At 50.3% G+C, this 20885-nt stretch overlaps 1 protein-coding gene across 1 annotated transcript in view; it reads right to left on the bottom strand.

The window, feature by feature from the left end:
* AKNA (AT-hook transcription factor) overlaps positions 1 to 20885 on the bottom strand; it is a 52669-nt gene that overhangs the window by 5974 nt on the left and 25810 nt on the right. Inside the window, 15 exon segments of the mRNA XM_019633425.1 lie at positions 1102 to 1294; positions 1555 to 1671; positions 3271 to 3366; positions 4162 to 4308; positions 5005 to 5120; positions 5779 to 5952; positions 9035 to 9194; positions 11325 to 11536; positions 12290 to 12396; positions 13380 to 13626; positions 14506 to 14691; positions 14770 to 14924; positions 16442 to 16649; positions 17148 to 17275; positions 19137 to 19196. Of these exon segments, the coding sequence (XP_019488970.1) occupies positions 1102 to 1294; positions 1555 to 1671; positions 3271 to 3366; positions 4162 to 4308; positions 5005 to 5120; positions 5779 to 5952; positions 9035 to 9194; positions 11325 to 11536; positions 12290 to 12396; positions 13380 to 13626; positions 14506 to 14691; positions 14770 to 14924; positions 16442 to 16649; positions 17148 to 17275; positions 19137 to 19196 (2306 nt within the window).

Genomic DNA, 20885 nt, shown 5'->3' with positions numbered 1-20885 from the left:
TTTGTTCAGCAACGAGCACGTTCCGGCACTGCACTGCCAACGCCACCAGCGTCTCATGTGCTTCGTGCCACATGCCTCACTTAATCCTCACGCCACTGTACATGACTGAGACTATTACCCCATTTAACAGATGGGGAAATCAAGGCTCCAGGAGGCAGTAGCTTTACCAAGGCCACAGAGCTAGTCAGCGGCAGGCAGGGTTCCAGGGCAGCTCTGACTCTAAAACCGGAACCACTTCTGCCTCAACTGCTATATCTTTTCTGTCTGGACGGATGTTATTGGGGTTGTCGGAAAAGTCATGATGTCTTTTTTTCCATGTTTTTCGTTGCAAAAATGCGTCATGAGTTTTCCGACAACCCAATACATCCAAATCCATGTAAAAGTAAGTGCTCATCCTACCATATGCCTGACCAGTCCTCCTCAAAACTGTCAAGGCCATCATAAACAAGGAAAGTCTGAGAAACTGTCACAGCCAAGGAGAGCCTAAGGGGACATGACCGCTAAATGTATGTGGTGTCCTGAAACAGAAAAAGGACTTTAGCTCAAAGCTACAGAAGCCTGAATAAACTACGGACCTTAGTTAATAATAATGTATTAACATTGGTTCACTAACTGTGCAGATGTATTATACACATGTAAGATGTTAATTGAATGGGGCAACTGTGTGTATGAGTGTTGGGGGAGGGGGTTACATGGGAACTCTCTGTACTAGCTGCTCAATTTTTCTATAAATCTAAAACTGTTTGGAAAAGAGAGTATTTTTTTCAAAAGTGAATGTTCATTACTTGACCCACAAAGCAATGGGAGATGGTTAGGGTTCTAGAGGCCCACGAGGGTATAAGCTCCCAGAGGCAGAGCCCTCTGCCAGTCTCCTTCACTGCTGGGTCCCCAGGGCTGAGCACTCTCCCTGGTACACAGGGAACATGCAGGGTTTGTTGAGTGACTCCACGAGTGTCAAACTTGTTCTGCACATTGTACATGAGGGGGAAAATAAAGGCGTGCACAGCACCCAGGTTCTCAGATGCCTGACACAGGTACGAACGCTAATTAGTAAGCAGTTCAGACAGAGAGGCTAGGAGGGTTGGAATGGAAGGTTCTTACACAGTGGCTGACGGGTAAGGCATGACAGGAACCGAGGACACGTAGCCAAAAGCAGGAGGGGCTGGTACCGAAGGCACAGCAGCCAGATACCACAGTCCAGGGGGCGGCCGGGGTGGCGACCCCACCCGCTTGCTCCTCTGCTTGGGGCTGGAAGTTGAAGGTGCATTTCTCCTCGTGGTGGCCTTTTCTGCCCCTGCCAGGAAAAAGGACACCAGAGGGACACAGTGTGACCACTTGGAAAGATCTAGCAGAGAACAGAGGGTGGGCCCAGACCCTGCTATATTATAGCTGGACACTGGGCTAGCCATGCTAGGAGTGCCTGGATTTGGGAAGCAAACCCTCTCCAGTGTGCTCCATCCCAGACTCGGGAGAACAGCCACCCTTCTAACCCTGTCCGGGCCCCCAACCCCCAGCAAGAAGAGCTAAGGGAAGAGGCCGAGCATCTGTTCCTACCAGAGGTGGTTGTGTCTGGGCCGTCCCCCTCTGAGGGGGACCCAACTTGACCACACAGGGGACATCGCAGGGCATCAGTGGGAGACGGTCCCAGTGGGTCCCTGATGACAGCACCACCTGGAAAAGGAGAAGGAGACATCAGGAGAGGGTTATGTCTGAATCATCAGGCCTGGAGCCTCCCAGGCAGGGCTCTTACAGCACTGAGCGTCCCTCAGGAAACATGCAGAGGAGACAAGCTGGGTGACAACAATATCGATGACAACCATGACAGGGAGTCCACATTTAATGAGCCAGGCCCTCTGCTCAGGGCCTTCATGCATTATTTTGTCAAATCCAACAACCCACTGGGCTAACGACCGCCCTCTCTCCCCCATTTTACAGATGGGAAAACTGAGGCCCCAAGAGGTTGAGGCTTTTTACCAAGGTCTCAGAGCTGGGAAGCGGCCGTCCTGTACCTGACCCCAAGCCCAGCTCTTCTGACTGCAGCCCTATGCCTATGGTCCTTCCTGCACAGAGAGACAGGCCCGTTCTCCATGTGGGAGGGCCCCACAATGGCCCCAGGCACCAGAGGGGTCAGTGGAGGCCTGAACTTGCTCAGCTAGCAGGAGAGTGGGCACCCTTGTTCTCTTCCCATGCAAATGCTCCATGCCACCTCTGGGTCACTTCCAAGATCAGGTTTACTTCTCCTTCAGGCCTCAGCTCAGCCATCACTCCCGCTAGGAAACCCTCCCACTCACCAGGCTGAGTTACAGGCCCCCTAACCCGCCTTATGCTCCCCCATCCCAGCTTTGACCACTCCACTTTGTCATTGTCTACTTAGCTGAGAGTTCCTTGGGGACAAGTCTCCAGGGCCCAGTATGGAAAGGTGGTGAATGAATGAATGAATGAATGGGGAGGACTATTGGAACTCTAGCAAAAGCAGAGGGACATAGTGAAGTGCCTGGAGTTGCAAAGACCTGGGTTCAAATCCCAGCTCTACTACTTATAAGCTATTAATATATGCCCTTGAGCAAGTGGCTTAACACCTCTGAGCCTCAGTTTCCTCACTTATAGAATGGACATAATAATAAGAGCAAAACCTACTTTATAGAGTTGTAAAGATTAATGTTTGTAAAACCCTTAGCATGATGCCCTGTATACAGTAGGGGCTTAATAAATGACAGCTCTATCATTATCATCATCATCGCTTGAAAGGGTATCAGAGACCATCTCCAACCCTTTCATTATGGTTGTGGAACCTGAAGCTCAGAGAAGTGAAGGAACTTGCCTAAGGTCACACAGCAAGTCAATGGTAGAACTGAGACTGGAACGCGGTGTCCACAGTCTCAGGTCACTGCTCTCCCCACTACTCTTCCCTGTTGGGTTTGAGGGAGAGGATACGGAGTAGAGGGAGGGTGGAGTGGAGATAAGATATAATCACTGCCTCTAGCCCCTCTGCTGCCCAGCACCCTCTTATCAGGACCTTTCAGGAACTTCTTAAATCATGTCCATGGTTTCTCCATGTCAAGGTCAAGAAGGCGGCTTTAGGCAGCAGCACCTGGAGCAAAGGGGTAAGGGCAGGACACCCTGGGAGGCCTGAGAAGCCCGGGAACATCCCATCCCTAGTCCATCCTTTTGACCCACCCCTGAGCTCGGGGCAGGCCCATGCCTGGCCTGGCTGGACCCGCCCCAGAGAGAAGCTGCAGCCTCGCGGCCCTGGCCGTTTCCATCTCTTACCTGCGTCCTGGGTCCTGACAGGCTGGCAGTGGGAACAGGAAACTGTGCTACTGCCTTTTGGGACAAACTTGGGGGTCAGAACATGGTACTCCTGGCCTAGGGACGAACACAGAGCAGTCAGTGTCAGCTCTCTGCATGGCTGCAGGGTTGAGGAGGGTTTAGCATAATGACCCCTCTCCTATTCCTCCAAATGGTTTCAGCAGTCTCTTTTATTTAATTTGTGCATGCACGTGCGCACACACACGTGGCATATGTGCATAAATACGTATCTATTAGTGTGTATGTAGATGTACACTTGTACATAAAGACACATTGATCTGTCTGTTTATTATAAGCTCTCTCAGACTCCTGTTTCATCTCAGATCCTATTTAGGTACCAGCTGCCTAGTTCTCAACACACAGAAGCAATCAACAAACCCAAGCTCACTTAGGATTTGAAAGCGGGCCAGGAAGACATGATGAGCAATGACAAAGAGCACTGCCACACCCAGACTTGACTTGCTGCTTGGGACAGGAATGGCTTGTGCATCGGGTCAGTGGCATTTTCTCCCTGTGCTTTGAGGGGCTGTACAGGTCCTGCAAACAGCAGGCACTTCATAAACTTCTTTATGGCTGACTAGCTGAATGGGCTTCCCCAGAACCAAGCATGGGCCCTGGAGAAGGCGAGAAAGGCATCAGAAATTGTTTACTGAATGAATGAATGAATGAATGAATGAATGAATGAATGAACAAACGCACTGAGATTCACAGAGGCAATGCTCCCTGATGTTTGCTATATCACAGAACTCATTGAAAATGACAATGTTTGAATGACTAACTGGAAAAGGCTTCTCATGACAGAGGAGACCACCCTGGGGACTGTGCCCACCCCAGCCCTTCCTTTCGGCCCACCTGTGTATTGGCCCCGGAAGGTGACCTTGTCTGGCCGTCCGGCTCTGCCCATTCCTCTCGTTCTGTCCTGAGCTGCCTGTGGGCTGTCCTTGGTAGTCCTGCGCTTCTCTGAGAAGAGCTCGGGGAACGCTGGCTCAGAATCAGAACCTGGGGTGGAAAGAGAGGGGCATCAGAGGTGGCAAGCAGGGGGGTCACAGCACCACCACAGCAATCCCAGGAAGCAGGTGCTAGTATTCCTGCACTGTGAGCTGTCCCTTTACTGCACAGGTAATGCAGCTCGGGGAGTGGGCGATTCTAACCCCAGATCCACTCCTTAGTAATAACATTGGACACATCCGGCCCCCTGCCCTTGTGCTCAGCACTGGTCTCGACACTTTGCATGCACTCTGTCCTGCTCCTCCACAGCAATCCCAGAAGGCAGGTGCTATTATTTCTGCACTGTGAGCTGTCCCTTTACTGCACAGGACAGGTAAACAACCCAGCCAAGTTTACACAGCCAGGAAGGAGTGAGCTGGGGATGAACCCGGCCACTGATTCCAGAGCCGTGTTCCATTAGGCAAGTGCCCTGCGCTTTCGGGCTTGGGTGTCCCTATCTGCAGGCAGTGGATACTATGATCTATCATGCAGAAAACATTAAGGGAGGTGATCTATATACAAGGCCTTACAGATGCAGTAGCTATTACTGGACATACAGTGTGCTACAGAGCACCACAACTGCCTAAAACAGACACACAAAAACCTTCCCCAAGTTCCCGCTAAGGCTGTTGCTGTGGTCCCTGACCACTGAGCCAACACGCCCAGACTGTGGCCTCAGGAAATCAGTCCTAGCAGGTGGTCACTTACTCAAGGACAGTCGGGGCACCTCCCGAGGCACCGAGGAGGATCTGGCTCGCCGCCTCCCTAGGGGAACAGCTTGCTCTGCACCTCCAGGCTCACAGGACAACCTCTCTGTGGATTTACTAGCAAGAGAGAGAGAGAGAGAGAAAGTGAAAGCTGACATCACTGAATAAGGTTTCATGCAGCCTCTAAATGTGATCAGTGAGAAGGCCGACCCGGAGAAATGTTTATAACAGAGTGGGGGCAGGAGGGCACGGAAGTCCAAACCAGAGAGCCCGGAGTCATAATCACAGAAAATGGCTCTGAGCTTCTCTAACCCTCAGTTTCCTCATCTGTCAAATGGGGATAATAAGAGCAATTACCTCAGAGGGTTGTTGGAAGGATTAATGAGAAAATGTCCATAAAACCCTTACCCTAGTGCCCTCCCAGAGAACCAGTCAAAGTTATCTGATTTTATAAGCTATCGCCATGAGTGAATGTCTGCTGAGTGGGTGGATAAGAGGGTGAGAGTCCTGAAAATATTCTAGTTGTTTAGTTAGGTGGTGAGTTCAGGGATGTTCGCTGTATCATGCTTCATTATTAACACATATGTTTATCATCTTTTCTATGCATCAAATATTACACAGCAAAAAAAAAATATGAGAGCGAATGGATGACTGAGTGAATGAGTGACAGAAGGATGTGGCTGTGCCTATGTCCACATGGAGAGCCAGAGGCCGGCCGTATCCACCTCCTGCGGCTGCCACCAGGGCACAGGGTGGAAGATTTGGGGTCACCCACCTGCCATAGTGAGAGTACCAGGCTGGGGAGTCTGCTGGCCGGTCCCGGGCCCGAGCAGGGCGGGTGAAGGTAGACGCTGGAGGTGTCAGGCTGCCCTGGTGTGACTGGTGCAGGCTGTCCTCCAGCCGTAGGCGGAGCCGGGACACCTCCTCTTGCAGCTCCCGGATGGCCTGGCTGGGGTGGGGTGGAGACAAAAACAAAGAATGGAGCTACAGTCCGCTGCTCCCGCCCCCACGCCCCCAGAGTGCTGCCCAGTGTAGCAGCCTTTGTCCCTTTCTAGCCAGCATAGCGTCCAAGTCTGCTCTTGACTCTAGAACTTCCCTGTGTGTTCACTTTTCTTGCTGTGCATCTTGAACCTCTCTGAGTTCACATCCCTGCACCTTAGGTGAACAAACCAGAACTTTCTTTGAGATTCATCCGTCCTAACATGCAAGGCCTCTGAGTGGCTGTTCTGAACCACCAGGAACCAATTCTCAAGATAGAGATGAGGGTGCAGAATCAATTGGATAAAGTTCCCCCTTTAAAATTTGAATTCTGACCTACCTCGGCCCCTGCCCTCCCTTCCTCTACCTCTGTCTGTAGACATCCTGACGACTTCTGCCCTGACTCAGCCCTTCCCTCCTGGGTTCCCCCAAACACTTCCTACGTTGTTCAAGCCCATCTCTTCGATCCTGGAAGAAGATGCTTATCTATCTGCCTCTCTAACCAGATAGCCAACAGCAGGCAAGGAGCAGGCCTCCTCATCTCACAAACCCTGAGACCCTTAAAACTCATGGACGCTCAGGGAATGTTACTGACCGGGACTCCAGGCTCCAAGAGGGAGCAGACTAAAGGGCTGTGCATGGAGAGAAGACAAGGAGACAACATGGTGCTTCCCGTCACCAACTGAATGTGAGCAGGCTGGAAGCTGTAGGGTGCTATCTGCAAGGGGCTGCTGGGAATCCCTGTGAAACCCCAGCCACAGCCCAACCTCTTATCAGAAGGTATCTCAACGAGCTGCTAGCATCTAAGGGGAAAATACTGATTGCATTTCTCTCTAACCAATCCCCGAATCTCTAGTCTCGTCCTGAGGGTATCACTGGCATTGTGGCAGACAGTCCTACCCAGACACTCCTACTCACAAACCCTCCCACTCCAATCCCAACGGAGTGTCAGAGTCTGGCTTGGCGTGGCTGTCCTCCAGGCTGATGTGGGTTCCACATCTACTGCGTGGGGCCAGCTTCTGGGGTGGGGGCTCCCCTCAGGGTTAGCTCTTGCCTGGTGGCCCTGGGACTCGTGGGTGAGTGTCTCCCGGCGACACTTCCTGCAAACATCAGCTCTCAGGTGAGTGTGCTAGAAGGAGCAAGTTATAACTAGAGCCTCTCTGGTTATGCCCCAGCACAGTGTGTGCCCAAGGGCAGTTGGTTCCCCTGGCAATCCCCAGGGAGACGCTTGTTGGGGTTTCCAAGGCAAACTGTGAGAGTGGGGGCTGAAGGAAAGCGAGAGCTCCGTCACCCCTGCAAGGCAGGGCAGAGGCTCCGAGCTGCTGGTGAGGACCTTGGGCAGCTCTGACTTCCTGCCCCAGGCCAAAGGTTGGTGAATGAGGTCCTGGAACTTGGAACACCCACTTGGGTGTCAACTGTCCTCTCTCTGTTTCTGTCAGGATCTCAGGCTTCCTGACTTAATTCTTTAGTGACTAAGTGCAACCTGACATTTCAAATCTATCTTTCCCTGCAAACTCACTCCCCTCTTAGGTTCCTCATCTCTATACCAACACCCAACTACATGGGCAGCCAAAAATCTGAGTCATTCTAGGCCCGTTCCCGTCCCTGAGCACCCCCTAAACGTAACCAACTATCAAACCCTGTGGGCCCAATGCCTAAATCTCTCTTCTTAAATGCGTTCCCCCTTCCTTCCCCACTGGTCCCATCATCTCTCTCCTGGGTGAAGCAGCCTTTTCAGCAGGCTCCCCACCACCATTATCACCTTCGTAGTGGCCAGAGAACTCTTGCTAAAATGTAAACCTGATCACACCACTCCCCTGCATAAAATCCCCCTCACTGTGCTCAGGTGAGTCCACACTCACGGATATTCAGTGAACACCTCTGGGCCGAGCCACAGCCCAAACCCCTAAGCATGGCATGGGAGGCCCCCCCACAAGACCTCCGCCAGGTCTCCTCACTGATCTCTCTGCCTGTATGGCTCAACGCCCAGCACCTCACACTCGAGGATCCAGCTAGAACAAACATTTGATTCCTCAAAGGTGATGGCACCCTCTCACCTTGAGTCTTTTGCACATGCTGTTCCCTCGGCTGGGGATACTTTTCCATGCCTCTTCCTCTGGTCTCAGCTGAGATATCACTTCCTCCAGGGAACCTTCCCTGAAGCCTCTGACTGGGATAGGTGCCACTTCTCTGTGTTAGCAATTCTTCGGGCCTCTGCCTTCACTGTACTTATCACACTTGGGGTGTGACTGCCTGTTTCTTTGTCCACCTTACAAGATGGTAAGCCTTATGAGGCCAACGACTGTGTCTTATCCACTACTGTATTCCTGGGCCTGGCATATTCTAGGCAATTAAGCCTCTAATTACTACGCCGATGTCAGGGAGACTGCAGGAGTACACTTATTAAACTCAGACCTGGAAGCCAAACGCCAGCAGCTGGACCTGACTTTACCCATAGGCCCCATGACACACAGTCTGTGGAGGCTTCGGATTGGTTACTGCACAGCAGTCTCCCCCAGTGCATTCTGGGATTCTGGGACAGACACTCCAATCCGACAAAGGCGTGTGATTGATTGTTGGTCAAAAGCAACTCAGAGGAGAGGTAAGAGGGCTGAGCAACCTGTTTTCCTATTTCTGTTCAACCAAGGAAAGAGCAACTTTCTTAGTAGAAAAATTGTGCTTGGATTAAAAAGAAGAGAATTAAAAACACTCCTCTGAGTTCATACAATGAATGCATAAACTGTAGAAAACATATCCCTTGGAAGTACAGACCTGTCTTGGAAATGTTGGGGGCAGGGAGAGAGGTTTCAGCACCAGAAAGGTGAACTTCTAGGTCATTTCCCACTGGCTGGAGACATGTCCTCAAAATCTAGATCAATGAGGTCCCACAGAAACAGCCCTGAGCTGGCAGGCAGGATACCTGGGTCTGCCTGGCCCCAGCGCAGCCATCACTGGATATACGTGAGTGCTGAGAAAGCCCCTGTCTCCCTCGGGCATCATTCTCCTGTCTCGATGATGACCTTCACTCTGCAGTGCCCAAGCATCTGACTTACTCTCGCCCTGTCCTGGTGAGGAGGGTGGCGGTGGTCCCTGTCGGTCTGTGGGGTAGAGCAGCAGCTGCAAGGCCTGGGGTCGGGGGTGGGCTGACTCTTGTGCTGGGAGGAAGCTGTTCAGAAGTCCGCTGTCGTCTCTCCAATTCCAAGTCAGGAACAGCTAGGAAGGCAGAAAGAGACCAAAGTGAGTTTATGCGGAGACCATCAAAGTGTAAACTTGTATGGGTCGGAAGGATGGGGTGTGAAGAGACAGTGCCCAGCTGAGGTCACATATTAAGTTCCTGATGAGGTTAATGACCCACTAATCTCCAAACCAGAAGGTATAGTTTTTGCTGGAAGTTTGAGGTGCTAGCCTAGGCCTGTTGAGCTACTGCTAATTAGAATGCCCCCCACAGTCCACTACTTTGGCATCAGATCCAAGTCTCCAGGACCTTGCAAAGAGCTTATTGCTCCTCACGTGGGCCCCTCAGGTTCTATCATCCATCTCACCATGTTCTGGAACTGGCTTCAGAGCCGGCACCTCTCTCTGAAATTATAGTCACACCTTTGTCTGAGTGCATGTTTTGGGAGAGAGAGTTCATAACTTTAGCCTCCCAAAGGGATGGGCTACCAGAGGTTAAAAACCACTAATATGACCTGTGCATTGAAAACAATGAGCTCTTGGAATCCTACTCAGCAGTATGTAAACGAACAAAGCACAGATACAGGAAACAATCTAGATCAGTGGTTCTCAACCTTTCCGAGGGGTCGCCTAAGACCATCGGAAAATACATATTTTCTATGGTCTTAGGAACCAAGACACCACTCCTCTATCCGTCTCCAGGCCCACATGCAGATATGCCCACATACGAGTACCCGGCGACCCTTGTAAAAGGGTTGTTCGACCCCCAAAGGGGTCGCAACCCACAGGTTGAGAACCGCTGATCTAGATGAATCTCCAGAGAATTATGCTGAGTGAAAAGGCCAATCCCCAAAGGTTGTATATTGTATGATTCCATTTATATAACATTCTTGAAATGATGAAATTACAGAAACGGAGAATAAATTAGTGGTTGCCAGGAGCTAAGACGGGAGAGGGGGTGGGAGGACAGCGAGTGTGAGTATAAAGGGGCAACGTGAGGGGTCCTGTGATGGAAGGCTCTGACTCCTGTCTGAATCCATGTCAATATCTGGTTATGACCCTGCACTGTAATTTCCTAAGACGTTATCATTGGGGGAAACTGGGTGAAGGACAGGCACATGAGATCTCAGTGTATTATTTCTTACATCTGCATGTGAATCCATTACTAATAAAACGTTTAATTAAAGTTTAACTAAAACTTTTCAAAAATGATGAACCTTAAAAAGCGAACCTGAGGTGTTAGAAGTCAGAGCAGTGGTTACCTGGGGGAGGGGGAGAAGCGACTGGAAGGGCTTGAGGGGGTTCTGGGGTTCTGATCACGTTGAGTTTCTTTGTCTGTGTTCTCTTTGTGAAAATTCATCAGTTTCTGTTCTTTCCTGTGTGTTTTCTTTCCATAAAAAGCTCACATGCATTTTTTTTAAATGTAAAAAACTAAATTACAGGTAGATTTTATAGACATGGAAAGTGTTCATGATACAATGTTTAGTGAAAAAAAGGAGGTCATCAAACATTCATGTATAACATGATCCTATTTCTGTTTTAAGTACAGTAAAACCTTGGATTGCAAGTAACGCGTTTTGCGAGTGTTCCGCAAGACGAGCAAACTTTTCTAATACACTTTAACATGTTAAACAAGCGGTGTCTTGCAATACAAGTAGTTTGTTTCTGGAACGAATTATGCTTGCAAACCAAGGTATTACTGTTTATGTAAATAAACACACACACACACACACACACACATTGGCAGAGAGAGCAGCTCACAGGTTCTACACCAAAATGTCAGCAGTGACAGTTTTCAGTATTTTTTTCTTTTGTTTCCATTTCTCCACCCAATCTGTAATTTCAAATTTGCCTACAGCAAACCTGTGTGATATTTTGTATCCTAAAGGGTAATACAAGTTATTTGTTGGTTTGATTTATTTTATTTTATTTTATTTTATTGGGGAACAGTGTGTTTTTCCAGGACCCATCAGCTCCAAGTCAAGTAGCTGTTTCAATCTAGTTGTGAGGGTACACCTCAGTGGTCCATATGGGAATCGAACCAGCAACCTTGATGTTATGAGCCTGCACTCTAACAACCTGAGCCAACCGGCCGTCCCCTCGCTTGATTTTTTAATCCAGGCAATCTGGCCACCTCCCGGTCTGGCCAACCCAGGTGCATCCACTCACCCATCTCAGCTGTCAGCGCCCACTCCGGACGGAAGTTGGGCGCCCTCTGTCGGTGAGGACTGTCTCGGCTGGAGGGGTGCCTCTGGGCTCGGCTCCTGGGTATGCTGGGCTCAGAGGCTCTTCTGGGGACCGGAGGACCTCTGGTCTGGGGGTAGGAGGCTGCATCTCGGGGCACGGAGTCAGTGAAGGGCTGGGCTAATATCCCTGGGGTGCTGGGGGACCACAGAGGGAGAGATACGCTGAGGTCACATAGAGGCCACGGCCTCCAAGCCCCTCCACATCCTAGACCAATGAGTTCCTGACTTTGGGACTCTGCACCCTGGACGGGACAATATTTCTGAAGTTACATCCCTATCACACATGTATTTCTTTATAAACTGCAGAGACGTACACCTGCCCACCATGTATGCAAAATTATAAAGCTCAATTTCATGGTTAGAAAATATACAGAGAAACAGAATTTCTAATCATTTCTCCTCAGGCAGCCCTGGGTTGCCACATGGGCCTCCCAAGAGGCCTTCACCTGGCTTTAGAGGCCATCACTCTTCATGGTGGCTCCAACACTCCATACTTCACCTGAGTCCCCTCCACCCTCTTTCCTTTCCAGCTGCCTCTTCCCCAGGTAGCCACCCTGACTGCCTTTTGTCCTCATCTTCTGCTCACCTCATGCCACTCTCCCGGTTTTTCATTCATTCACCATTCACTTGTATATTTGCTCAACTAATACTTATTTCCCAGTCTGTCGCTAATTGGCTGAGTGATGCTGGGCAAGTCACTTTCCTCTCTGAGCCACGTTCCCCTTTATCAATAAGATGGGGGCAAGGAACCATCGTTGGCGGGGTGAATGAGGGCTCTGAGGATGCCCAGACCATCCGCTACTGTTCTGGGCTCACAGGCACTTCACTTCCCAGGCTATCCCAGGTCTGTGACACTGATGGGACAATGGCGTGGGGTCCCCAGGATACCTGATGTGGGAGAGCCGGTGCTCTGGGGTCTGGGTGAGGGGCGACACTCTGCTGGTTTCTGAGCCCACAAAGCCACTGTCTGTCTCGGGGGATGTCATCCAGGGCTCCTGTAAGAGGCAATGTCCCTTTAAGTCTGAGGAATGTGTCTGAGGCAGACTGGGAAGACCTTCCAGCGTCCTGGCCTGGGCTTCACATTCCAGAGCCTCTCAGGCTGGACTTGGAGGCTGGCCCAGCTCCTCACAGCCAGGCCCGGGTGTGAGGGTCCTCAGGCCCTCAGGACCCAGCAGAGCATCAGGACAGGAACAGGCACGCCACACCCTGCGAGGACCCTGAGCAGGTCCCCTTCCCTGAAGAGTGGAAGCCAGGGTCTGGAGGAGGCTGCAGATTTCCTGAGCTGAGGAACAGGAAGAGGAGGAGAAAGCGGCCCCAACTGTGGGGAGGGACTGCTCATCTCCACATGTCTCTGGCCTGAGCCCGGGCCACCATGGTCCTATGTGACTGTAGAACTGCCCAGTGAATTGGGAAAATAAAACCCATCGAACGTGCACACTTCCTGCACACCGGGTCTCAGACAAAGCACAAAGAATCCAAACCGAGCGACACGGGTGCCTGCCCTCAATGAGCTCATGGTCTAGTGCAGATTCCTTACTACAAGCTCATGAGGACTACAGGGGTGTGTGCGTGTGTGTGTGTGCGTGTGTGTACACATGCATATATATATTATTTTATGGGAGGTTCCATAGCGTAAGTTATATTTCCATAGTGATCTGTGATCCCTGTAACAGTTTAAAAATCGCTGCTCTAATGGCCCAAACAGGGCATGGAGTCAAGAACTAGCCCCAGCGGTGCTAAACAGGCTCAGAAAAAGGCCATGGGCTACAAGCTCTCAGAGGAGGAACAGCTGCTGGGAGAAGTGTGGGAGCAGGGGAAGCTGTGGCACAGAGGTGGCACCAGGCATAAACCCCGTGTGTTGGCAGGGTTGTGACTGGCAGCGATGGGAACAGGCAATCCGAGAAGGAATGGCATGAGCAAAGGCTCAGAGGCAGGAAGCGCCCCGAGGTTCTGAGCCCATGCCCCTGTGGACACTTACCTCCACGTGGGGACCACCAGCTTGGTGCAGAGACTTCTGTGGGAGGCGCTCAGACATGCCGCTTCCCTCCAGGCTGGTCAGACTGCTCTGGTGGGATGCTGTGGACTTGGTACCCCGGGAATGGGGAGGCCTGCCAGGGCTCGGAGGAGCTACCTTAGCCTTGCCCAGGCCCAGCAGGTGCCCATCCCTGGCCATGGATGCACGGAAGCCTGCTGGTTTCATGGACACCATCGGCTCCACAGTCTCGCTGGCAGGGAAGGAGAGGCACGTCAAGCCCTGGCATGAGCCGGGCAGCCCTTTCCTGGGAGCCCAGCCGTCCAGGGCACAAGCTCAGAGTCAGGCACCCCAGGGCGTCCACCCTGGTCCTGCTTTGGGACCTTGGGCAAGGCACTTCCTCTCTCTGAACCCCACTTTTCTCAACTATAAAATGTGATGCCAACAAAACTCACCCAATACACCACAGTAAAAATAGCATGGAAACAAATGAACTAAAGAAAGCATCATTTAAAGAAAGCATCATTTCCCAGGCTTCAGAAATTTGCATACCATCTTTCCTATTTCAGCCATTTCCATAAATTTCAATCTACTCAAAAAGACTTTATGTCACTATTATAAACAGAAGACCAGTATTTGGTGTTACCGATGGAAACTAACTTTGAAAGCAAATATAAGAAACACAAAAACAGTATCTTCATATTCTAGATAGATCCTGTCGCCTGCTAAAGGCTACGGGCCTGAGACCTGCTCTCCCTCCGTCCCTCCATCCCTTTCTCTCTCTCTGTCTCTGTCTCTCTCTCTCTCTCTCTAAAGGCAAACCAAGAAAGGCACTGAAGATGTAACAGTATTAAGTGAGACTCTCCTTGATGTATTTAGAAGGCCCGAGACTGACAAGGAGAATAATGTTATTTAATACTGCTTCTATCCTCCTGAAAATCACACTGCACACAGCCCAAAGTCATCTCAAGTGCAATTCATGGCACACGTTCCACCTTCTGAAGAGATGCTGAGCTACAGGCCAGGAAAGCCACTTCTAAACTGCGAAGAGCTGTCTAGCTCACTAAGACAATTACCACCCTTGTAGTGTCAGAGTTGGTGTGGGACAAGTGGGGGAGGCTCAGGGACGTACTCAAGGGGGTCCCCGTGACTTCTCTCAGCCTGTGCCGGAAGCTGCCTTGAGGGGTGCCTGGTGGTCTCTGCTTTCCCTGGAGCTGGAGCCAGCCCGTCCACTTCCATGGTTGGGCCCTGCTCTCCTTCCTGCTCCTCCTCCTCCTCTGCCCTCATGGCTTCTGGGAGGGACTTCACACTGAGGTACCTGCAGAAGGACACATAGTGGGGTGTGACTTTGCCCACTGGGGCCAGACACCCTGGCTCCCCGCTAGCGGGCACTCACCGGTCCAGGAGCCTGTGGAAGTCTTGCCCCACCTGCAGCTCCTTGTGCCTGAGTGGGGTCGGGAGGCCCAGTGGCCCGTCCCCTGACTCACTGCCAGCAGCGCTCCCCTCCACGTCCAGGTGCGGTGGGCAGGGGCCAATGCTGGGGGCATCGGGCTGGGGGCCAGAAAGGAAGAGGGGATTCAGCAGATATGTAAACATCACTTTCTAAGCTCCTCCCTCACGTCAGCCTCATGCTGCGTGCCAAAGAGGAGGAAAATAGGTTAGGCTGACCAGCTCCATCACCCTTTTATGTGCGTGCAGAATACAGGAACTGAATCACGTGGTCTTCAATACTGTCTGCTATGATGGAGTACCTACAGGCACTGTACACACCTCATTTCACAACAATCCCACCAGGACCTACGGTTATTAGGGCCCATTTTTACAGATACGTAACTGAGTCACAAATGATTTGCCTGAAGTCACACAGGAGTGAGGGGCAGAGCAGAGATTTGAACCCAGCAGCACCTCTCCTGACCCCCTCGATTCCAGTATGGACACCCAGCCCCCCAAAACACCTTCAATGTGGGAGCAAGGGTTCCCCTCAAGATGATGCACTGAGGTTTTCACCGGTCAGCACCTGGTAGGGTTTTCCTACCCTCTGGGGGGCGCAGAGCACAATGTGAGGGAGTTTCCTCTAAATCGCTGGCACTGATGCTCTCCACCAGCCCCCGCCCCACCTGACATGCAGGCCTTTCTCCCGCTCCAATCCCCAACAGACAAGTCTTCGTGGCCCAGGTGGCAAGGGACACAGGCAACAAGGCACAGGGGCTCCTCCTCGGTCACCCAATTTGCTCCACTGCAAAACACATCATGATGGCCTCTTATGGGCCGTGATGTGGACTGGAGAAAATCTACAAAGCTCATTCCATGAACAGCCCTTGTCTCCGGTCTTGGTGAACAGTCCCCAGATCCATCCAGTACCAAAAGCTAGAAGCCTGGAGGTCGTCCTTGGCTCCCGCCCCGCTCACTAACATTCCAAATCCAGCCAAATGTGCCTTCCAAACCTCTCTCCAGTCCATGTCCATCTCTCCATCTGCCCTGCCACCTTCCCATCTCTGACTGGCCTACCTGAAAACCCTCTTATACCCTGTCCTGTTGAAAAACCTAGCAGGTTAAGACCAAATGCTTGATGTTACCCACCAGCCCCTACTTCATGGGGCCCCTGCCTGCCTCTCCAGGCACATGGCTCAGATAACTGGCCTCTCACTTTCTATACTCTAGCCCTTTCCACCGGCTGTTTTTCCTGCAAGGTGGATTTCCCTCTTCTGCGCCTGGTAATTCCTACTCACCCTCAGGTGTCATTTAAACATTACTTCCTCAGGGAAAGTTTCTCTAACCCCCACCCTTCCTGCCAAGGTCAATTATTGTTAGCCTGTTACCTACTCTCACAGAACCCCGTAATTCTCCTTCAGAGCATTGATCAAAATGATAATAACTACGTAATTAGTTCAACTAGACAGAGAACTCCGTGAGGGTAGAAGCCTCCTATTTGTTTGTTTCCCACTGGATTCCCACCACGTGTCCTGATTCCTGGTATATGGTACACACTTCGTAAATATGTAGTGGAGAAACCAATTAATGAAGAAATGAAGGAAGGAACAGGCCCACGTGATTGAGCAGAGAAGTACCTCAGGGCAGAGGGTCTGGATGGCAGGCGGGGGCGCCTGGTCTGAGGGAGAAGGCGGACATGCTGGCTGGCGGGGGGAGGGGGTGGCCGAGCAGCTGTCCAGAGGCGAGTCTGCCCCGGCTCGCTGAGGTTCCTGCTGGCTCTGGTCCATGTGGTCCTTCAGCTCTTCCAGGCGAATTCCCAGCTGGAATATCTCTGCCTCCAGCTCCCTGGAATGGGAAAATATCAGCACTGGGAGCCGGGGGTGGCAGCCATATCATGCAGGTCTGGGAGGCTGGGCTTCAGAGTAGAGGCCCCGGAGAGCGCCCAGGGTGGGTCTACTTAATGCCATCCTTTGGATTATGTGGAGAACTCAAAATAAACAAGATGAAAACGGACTCCACTGGGAATCAGGAGGCCTCAGCCCGAGTCCCCCTCTGCCACCAAAAGGCCGTGGGACCTTGAGTAAATCCCTTCCCCATCTGGCCTCAGTTTCCCCATTCTCCAATGAGAGGTTTGAGCTCTTATCTCTAAAGTTACTTCTCATCGCAGTGAGTCCAGAAGGTCACCAATCTCAGCCTTCAACATTCCCCCATTTGGATATGTGCCTAATTAGACTAGGACGACTTCTCCCTGTTCCCTTCGTGTGGAAATTGTGAGGATGAAGGTGACTGAGGGAACCAGGCCTGCCCCATCTGTCCTCCCAGGCCGCCCTCCCAAGCAGATACCTGCCAGGATCAAATTTCCCAGGTGTCCCCTTGGAGCCGGCGAGCTGCTGAGCCAGGTGTTGCTCCCTGCAGGCCTTCAGGTATTCTTCCTCCAGGGCAGAGTGGGCAGCCTTTAGCAGCTGGAAACCCTGAAACCAGATGAGGCCGGGAAGATCTGAGTGCCCAGCCCCTGCGGACTCCGTCCCTGCAGACACAATGGATGAGATAGCCCATGGAAGGCCATGGGACTCACCCTGGGTCGGCGGAGGCCTCCCTGCCCCCAAGTCTCTGGGAGGCTGAGGGTGGGGCCCTCTGGAGCCTGCCTGACCTGGTCGAGCCCTCTGCCATCAGACTATCCTGGCAGAGGCATGGCATAGAGCCTTGGCACCAGCTCCAGAGAGCACCAGTCCTTCCTGGGTAGACCTATAAGAACCCCAATGTTCCATGACAGTTGTAGTGTCAAATATGCTATCACGATGTCCCGTAAGGACCTAGTACTGGAGAGACCATGGGTCTCTCTGGATTTGCAACACTGTGGGTTTTGGAACATTTGGAACCTTAGTCACTCTTTCCCCAAATCCTTATGGACTATCACAACAGATGATGTTATCATCACCATTATACTACTAATAATGATAATTATCATTACTGAGCATGGAGGCTCTATGCTAAAGCACTTCACATGATTCATTTAACCTTCAACATAAATCCTAATGAGAGGGGTATATTATTATCTTCATTTAAAGAGGAAGAAACTGAGGCACAGAGAGGGTATTTAAGTTGGTGATGGTCACACAGTGAGTGAGCAGAATTTGGACCCAGTGGGACCATTGTCCCTGGCTTAGTACCATCCCATGCCACTCACTCTATGCTGATGACAAACTGAGGCCAACGACAACCTAGAGTCTATCCCCAGTCAAGCTTGATCTTCCAATAGCTCCCAACCTCCCTGAATATGAAGGAATTAGGGTAGAAGGGAAGAGAAAAAAAACGGTTTTCATTTTCAAAGTCCTTGATCTTCCACTCAACGAGATAAGACATATCACGTTTGTAATGGAAAATGCATGTGACGTCTATATAATAACAGAGGGAAATGTACCATAATATTTTCTATAAAAAAGATGTGTTGTATTTGCCCCTCCAGACTCCCCAGCGTCAGCTGGCCTCCCTACCTGCTGGCTTCTCATGGGGTCTGAGATGTCACAGGGCAAGAGAAGAGAGACCAGGGAGGACACGGCTCCAGGCAGGTGCTAGTCCCTGGGTTTCCCTGTTCCATGTCAAGCCCCTGATGCTGCCACACCGCGGCTAACCGCCCCTTCATTGACCCCCACACCCCCAGCTTTTGAGAGCTCCATCTGTTCCGTCCTGGGACCCTGGCTGATGCAGCAGAAATCTACATTTTTATATATGATGAGAGTTATCTAGAAATACCACAGTCCAAAAGGGAATAAGCCAATAATGTTAGATCAGAGCTCTCTCCCACTTTCCCCCCCTAGTTTTCCATTTTTTCGGCAATTACTATTATAATAAAGAAAATAAAAAGAAAAGGCCTCTTTCTGGTTGCTGAGAGCAGGATAATTGGTGGGAAGCTGTGCAGGGCAGGGATTAGGAGCCTGGACTTGGGAATCAGACAGACCTGAATTCAGGCTCTGCTGTCTATGAGCTGTGTGGCTTTCAAGTTGCCTCTCCAGGATTCAGTTGCATCCCTGTTAAATGGAGGTGATGACTGTAACTGCCTTGCTGGGTTTTTAAGATGATAAAAGGAAATAAGGTACATCAAGAGCTTGCCACAGTACCTGGCACACCACCACCATTGCTTAATAAGTGGTGGCTATTGCAATATAATGATCATTATCATGGGAAGCTAAGCAGAGGCTGTTTGTTCTAAAAGGAGACACTGTGTCTGGGATTCTCTGGCCTGTCTTGCAGCAAATGAAGCTGCAGAGGTTCTGTGATGGGAGACAGCAGTTATCTGGCAGCTCCAAGGTCATCTCCTGAAGTTGGCGGTACCTTGAGTTGATCCTGGGGTGTCAGCCGTCCTGCCTGCATCAGCCCCACAAAGGACTCCACCTGGACATTGAGAGAAGGAAACACACTCCATTAATTCAGACCCTGGAAGATAAGTCCTGCAGACTCCCGAACTCAGCCACATTCATGCTTTGGCACAAGGAGCTGGGTCCTGCCTCGGGGCGTGGGTTTTCTGCCAAGCACGGAGAGGCGTGTGCCAGAAATTGATTTCACCACTGACCTCGGCCATGGCAGCCATGGGAAAAATTAAAGGGGAACCTCCAGGAATGTATTGACAGCAAAGCACACTCACTCATTTGCATGAAGACCGATGAGGCATCATATTTACTGCATCATGGTCGGGAGTCGGGGTGGGAGAGGTAACGGTTTAAATGCCTGCTAATCTGTGGAACAGTGTATAGACATCAAGAAGAGGAAAGCACATGTGTATGTTCTGAGGTATAAATGCCTCCAAGGCCTACTTTTCAGCATCAAATGGAGGTACAGGACAATGTTTCTAGTATGCTACCATCTGCATAAACTATGTGGAGAATAAAAAAGAAAAAATATAAATACATTTGCTTATATATGATAAACTATCTCTAGAAGGATGCAAGAAACTGAAACATTAATTGCTTCTGGGGAAGAGAATGTGTGGCGAGGGATGGGGATGGGGGGAGATTTTCTACTATATGTATGTATCCTTTGAATACAGTGAATTTATTGCCTATTCAGAAGTCAATATTCAGACTTGGGACATTAAAAAAGTCAAGGTACTATATAGCATACATACTTTTGTGATTATTTCTATAAATGCATGTGCACGTGTTGAACATTTTTTTTGTTTTTTTTAGCTGAGCCATCCCGCCACCTGTTGGCAGCTCAGCGGCTGCTCAGCTCAGGCCGCGACTCGAACCACAGTTGCTCAGAGCTCAAACTCTTGAGCGAGCTCTTAACCAACTGAGCCACTCAGCCGGCCCCAGTGTTGAACATTTTTGCATGGAACAGAAGGGCAAGGGTGAAAGGAAAGGCTTTTCGCTGAATATACCTTTGTACCACGTGAGGATATTTACCATGTACATCTACCGCTTTTATAAAAAAAATTTTTAATTAGGAGAAAAAAAGGAAAGGATAATTTGGGGATCATTTCTAGGAAAGCTCTAGATCAGTGCTGAAAGGTAATAAAGAAATGTATATAATTATAGTATCTAATCTATATAACATAAAATAAAAATGTAATGAAAGCTACATATCTAATTTTAAATTTTCTAGTAGCCATATTAAAAATGCAGAAACAGGTGAATTAATTTTAATAATATACTTTATAAACCTAAAGTATTACCTTGACATGTAATCAATATAAAAAATTATCAACGAAATAGTTTATATTCTTTTTATCACACTAAGTCCTTAAAATCCAGTATGTGCTTTCCACTTAGAGAACATCTCAATTTGGACGGGCCATAGGTTAAGCATTCAGTAGCCGTGTGACCTGTGCCTGGCTCCCATATCGGACAGCCCTGGATCATTGGGGGTCAGTCGGTGCCCCAGGTCCTGCTCAGTGTGATGATTTTGGCTTTGCTTCACTTTACAACACACAGGACAAAGAAAAATGTCTCTCCAGTTACAGGGCCCAGAATGGTGGTGATAAAAAGGAGTAAAGTACTTGTTCATGCTATTACAACATGGATGAGCCTAGAAAACATTATGCTAAGTGAAAGAAAGCAGACACTAAAGGACAACTACTATATG

This window comes from Hipposideros armiger, unplaced genomic scaffold, assembly GCF_001890085.2.
Source record: "Hipposideros armiger isolate ML-2016 unplaced genomic scaffold, ASM189008v1 scaffold_1306, whole genome shotgun sequence".
NCBI classification, from domain to species: domain Eukaryota; kingdom Metazoa; phylum Chordata; class Mammalia; order Chiroptera; family Hipposideridae; genus Hipposideros; species Hipposideros armiger.
The sequence above is the reverse complement of the archived record's forward strand: the minus strand, read 5'-3'. Positions and strand labels throughout refer to the sequence as shown.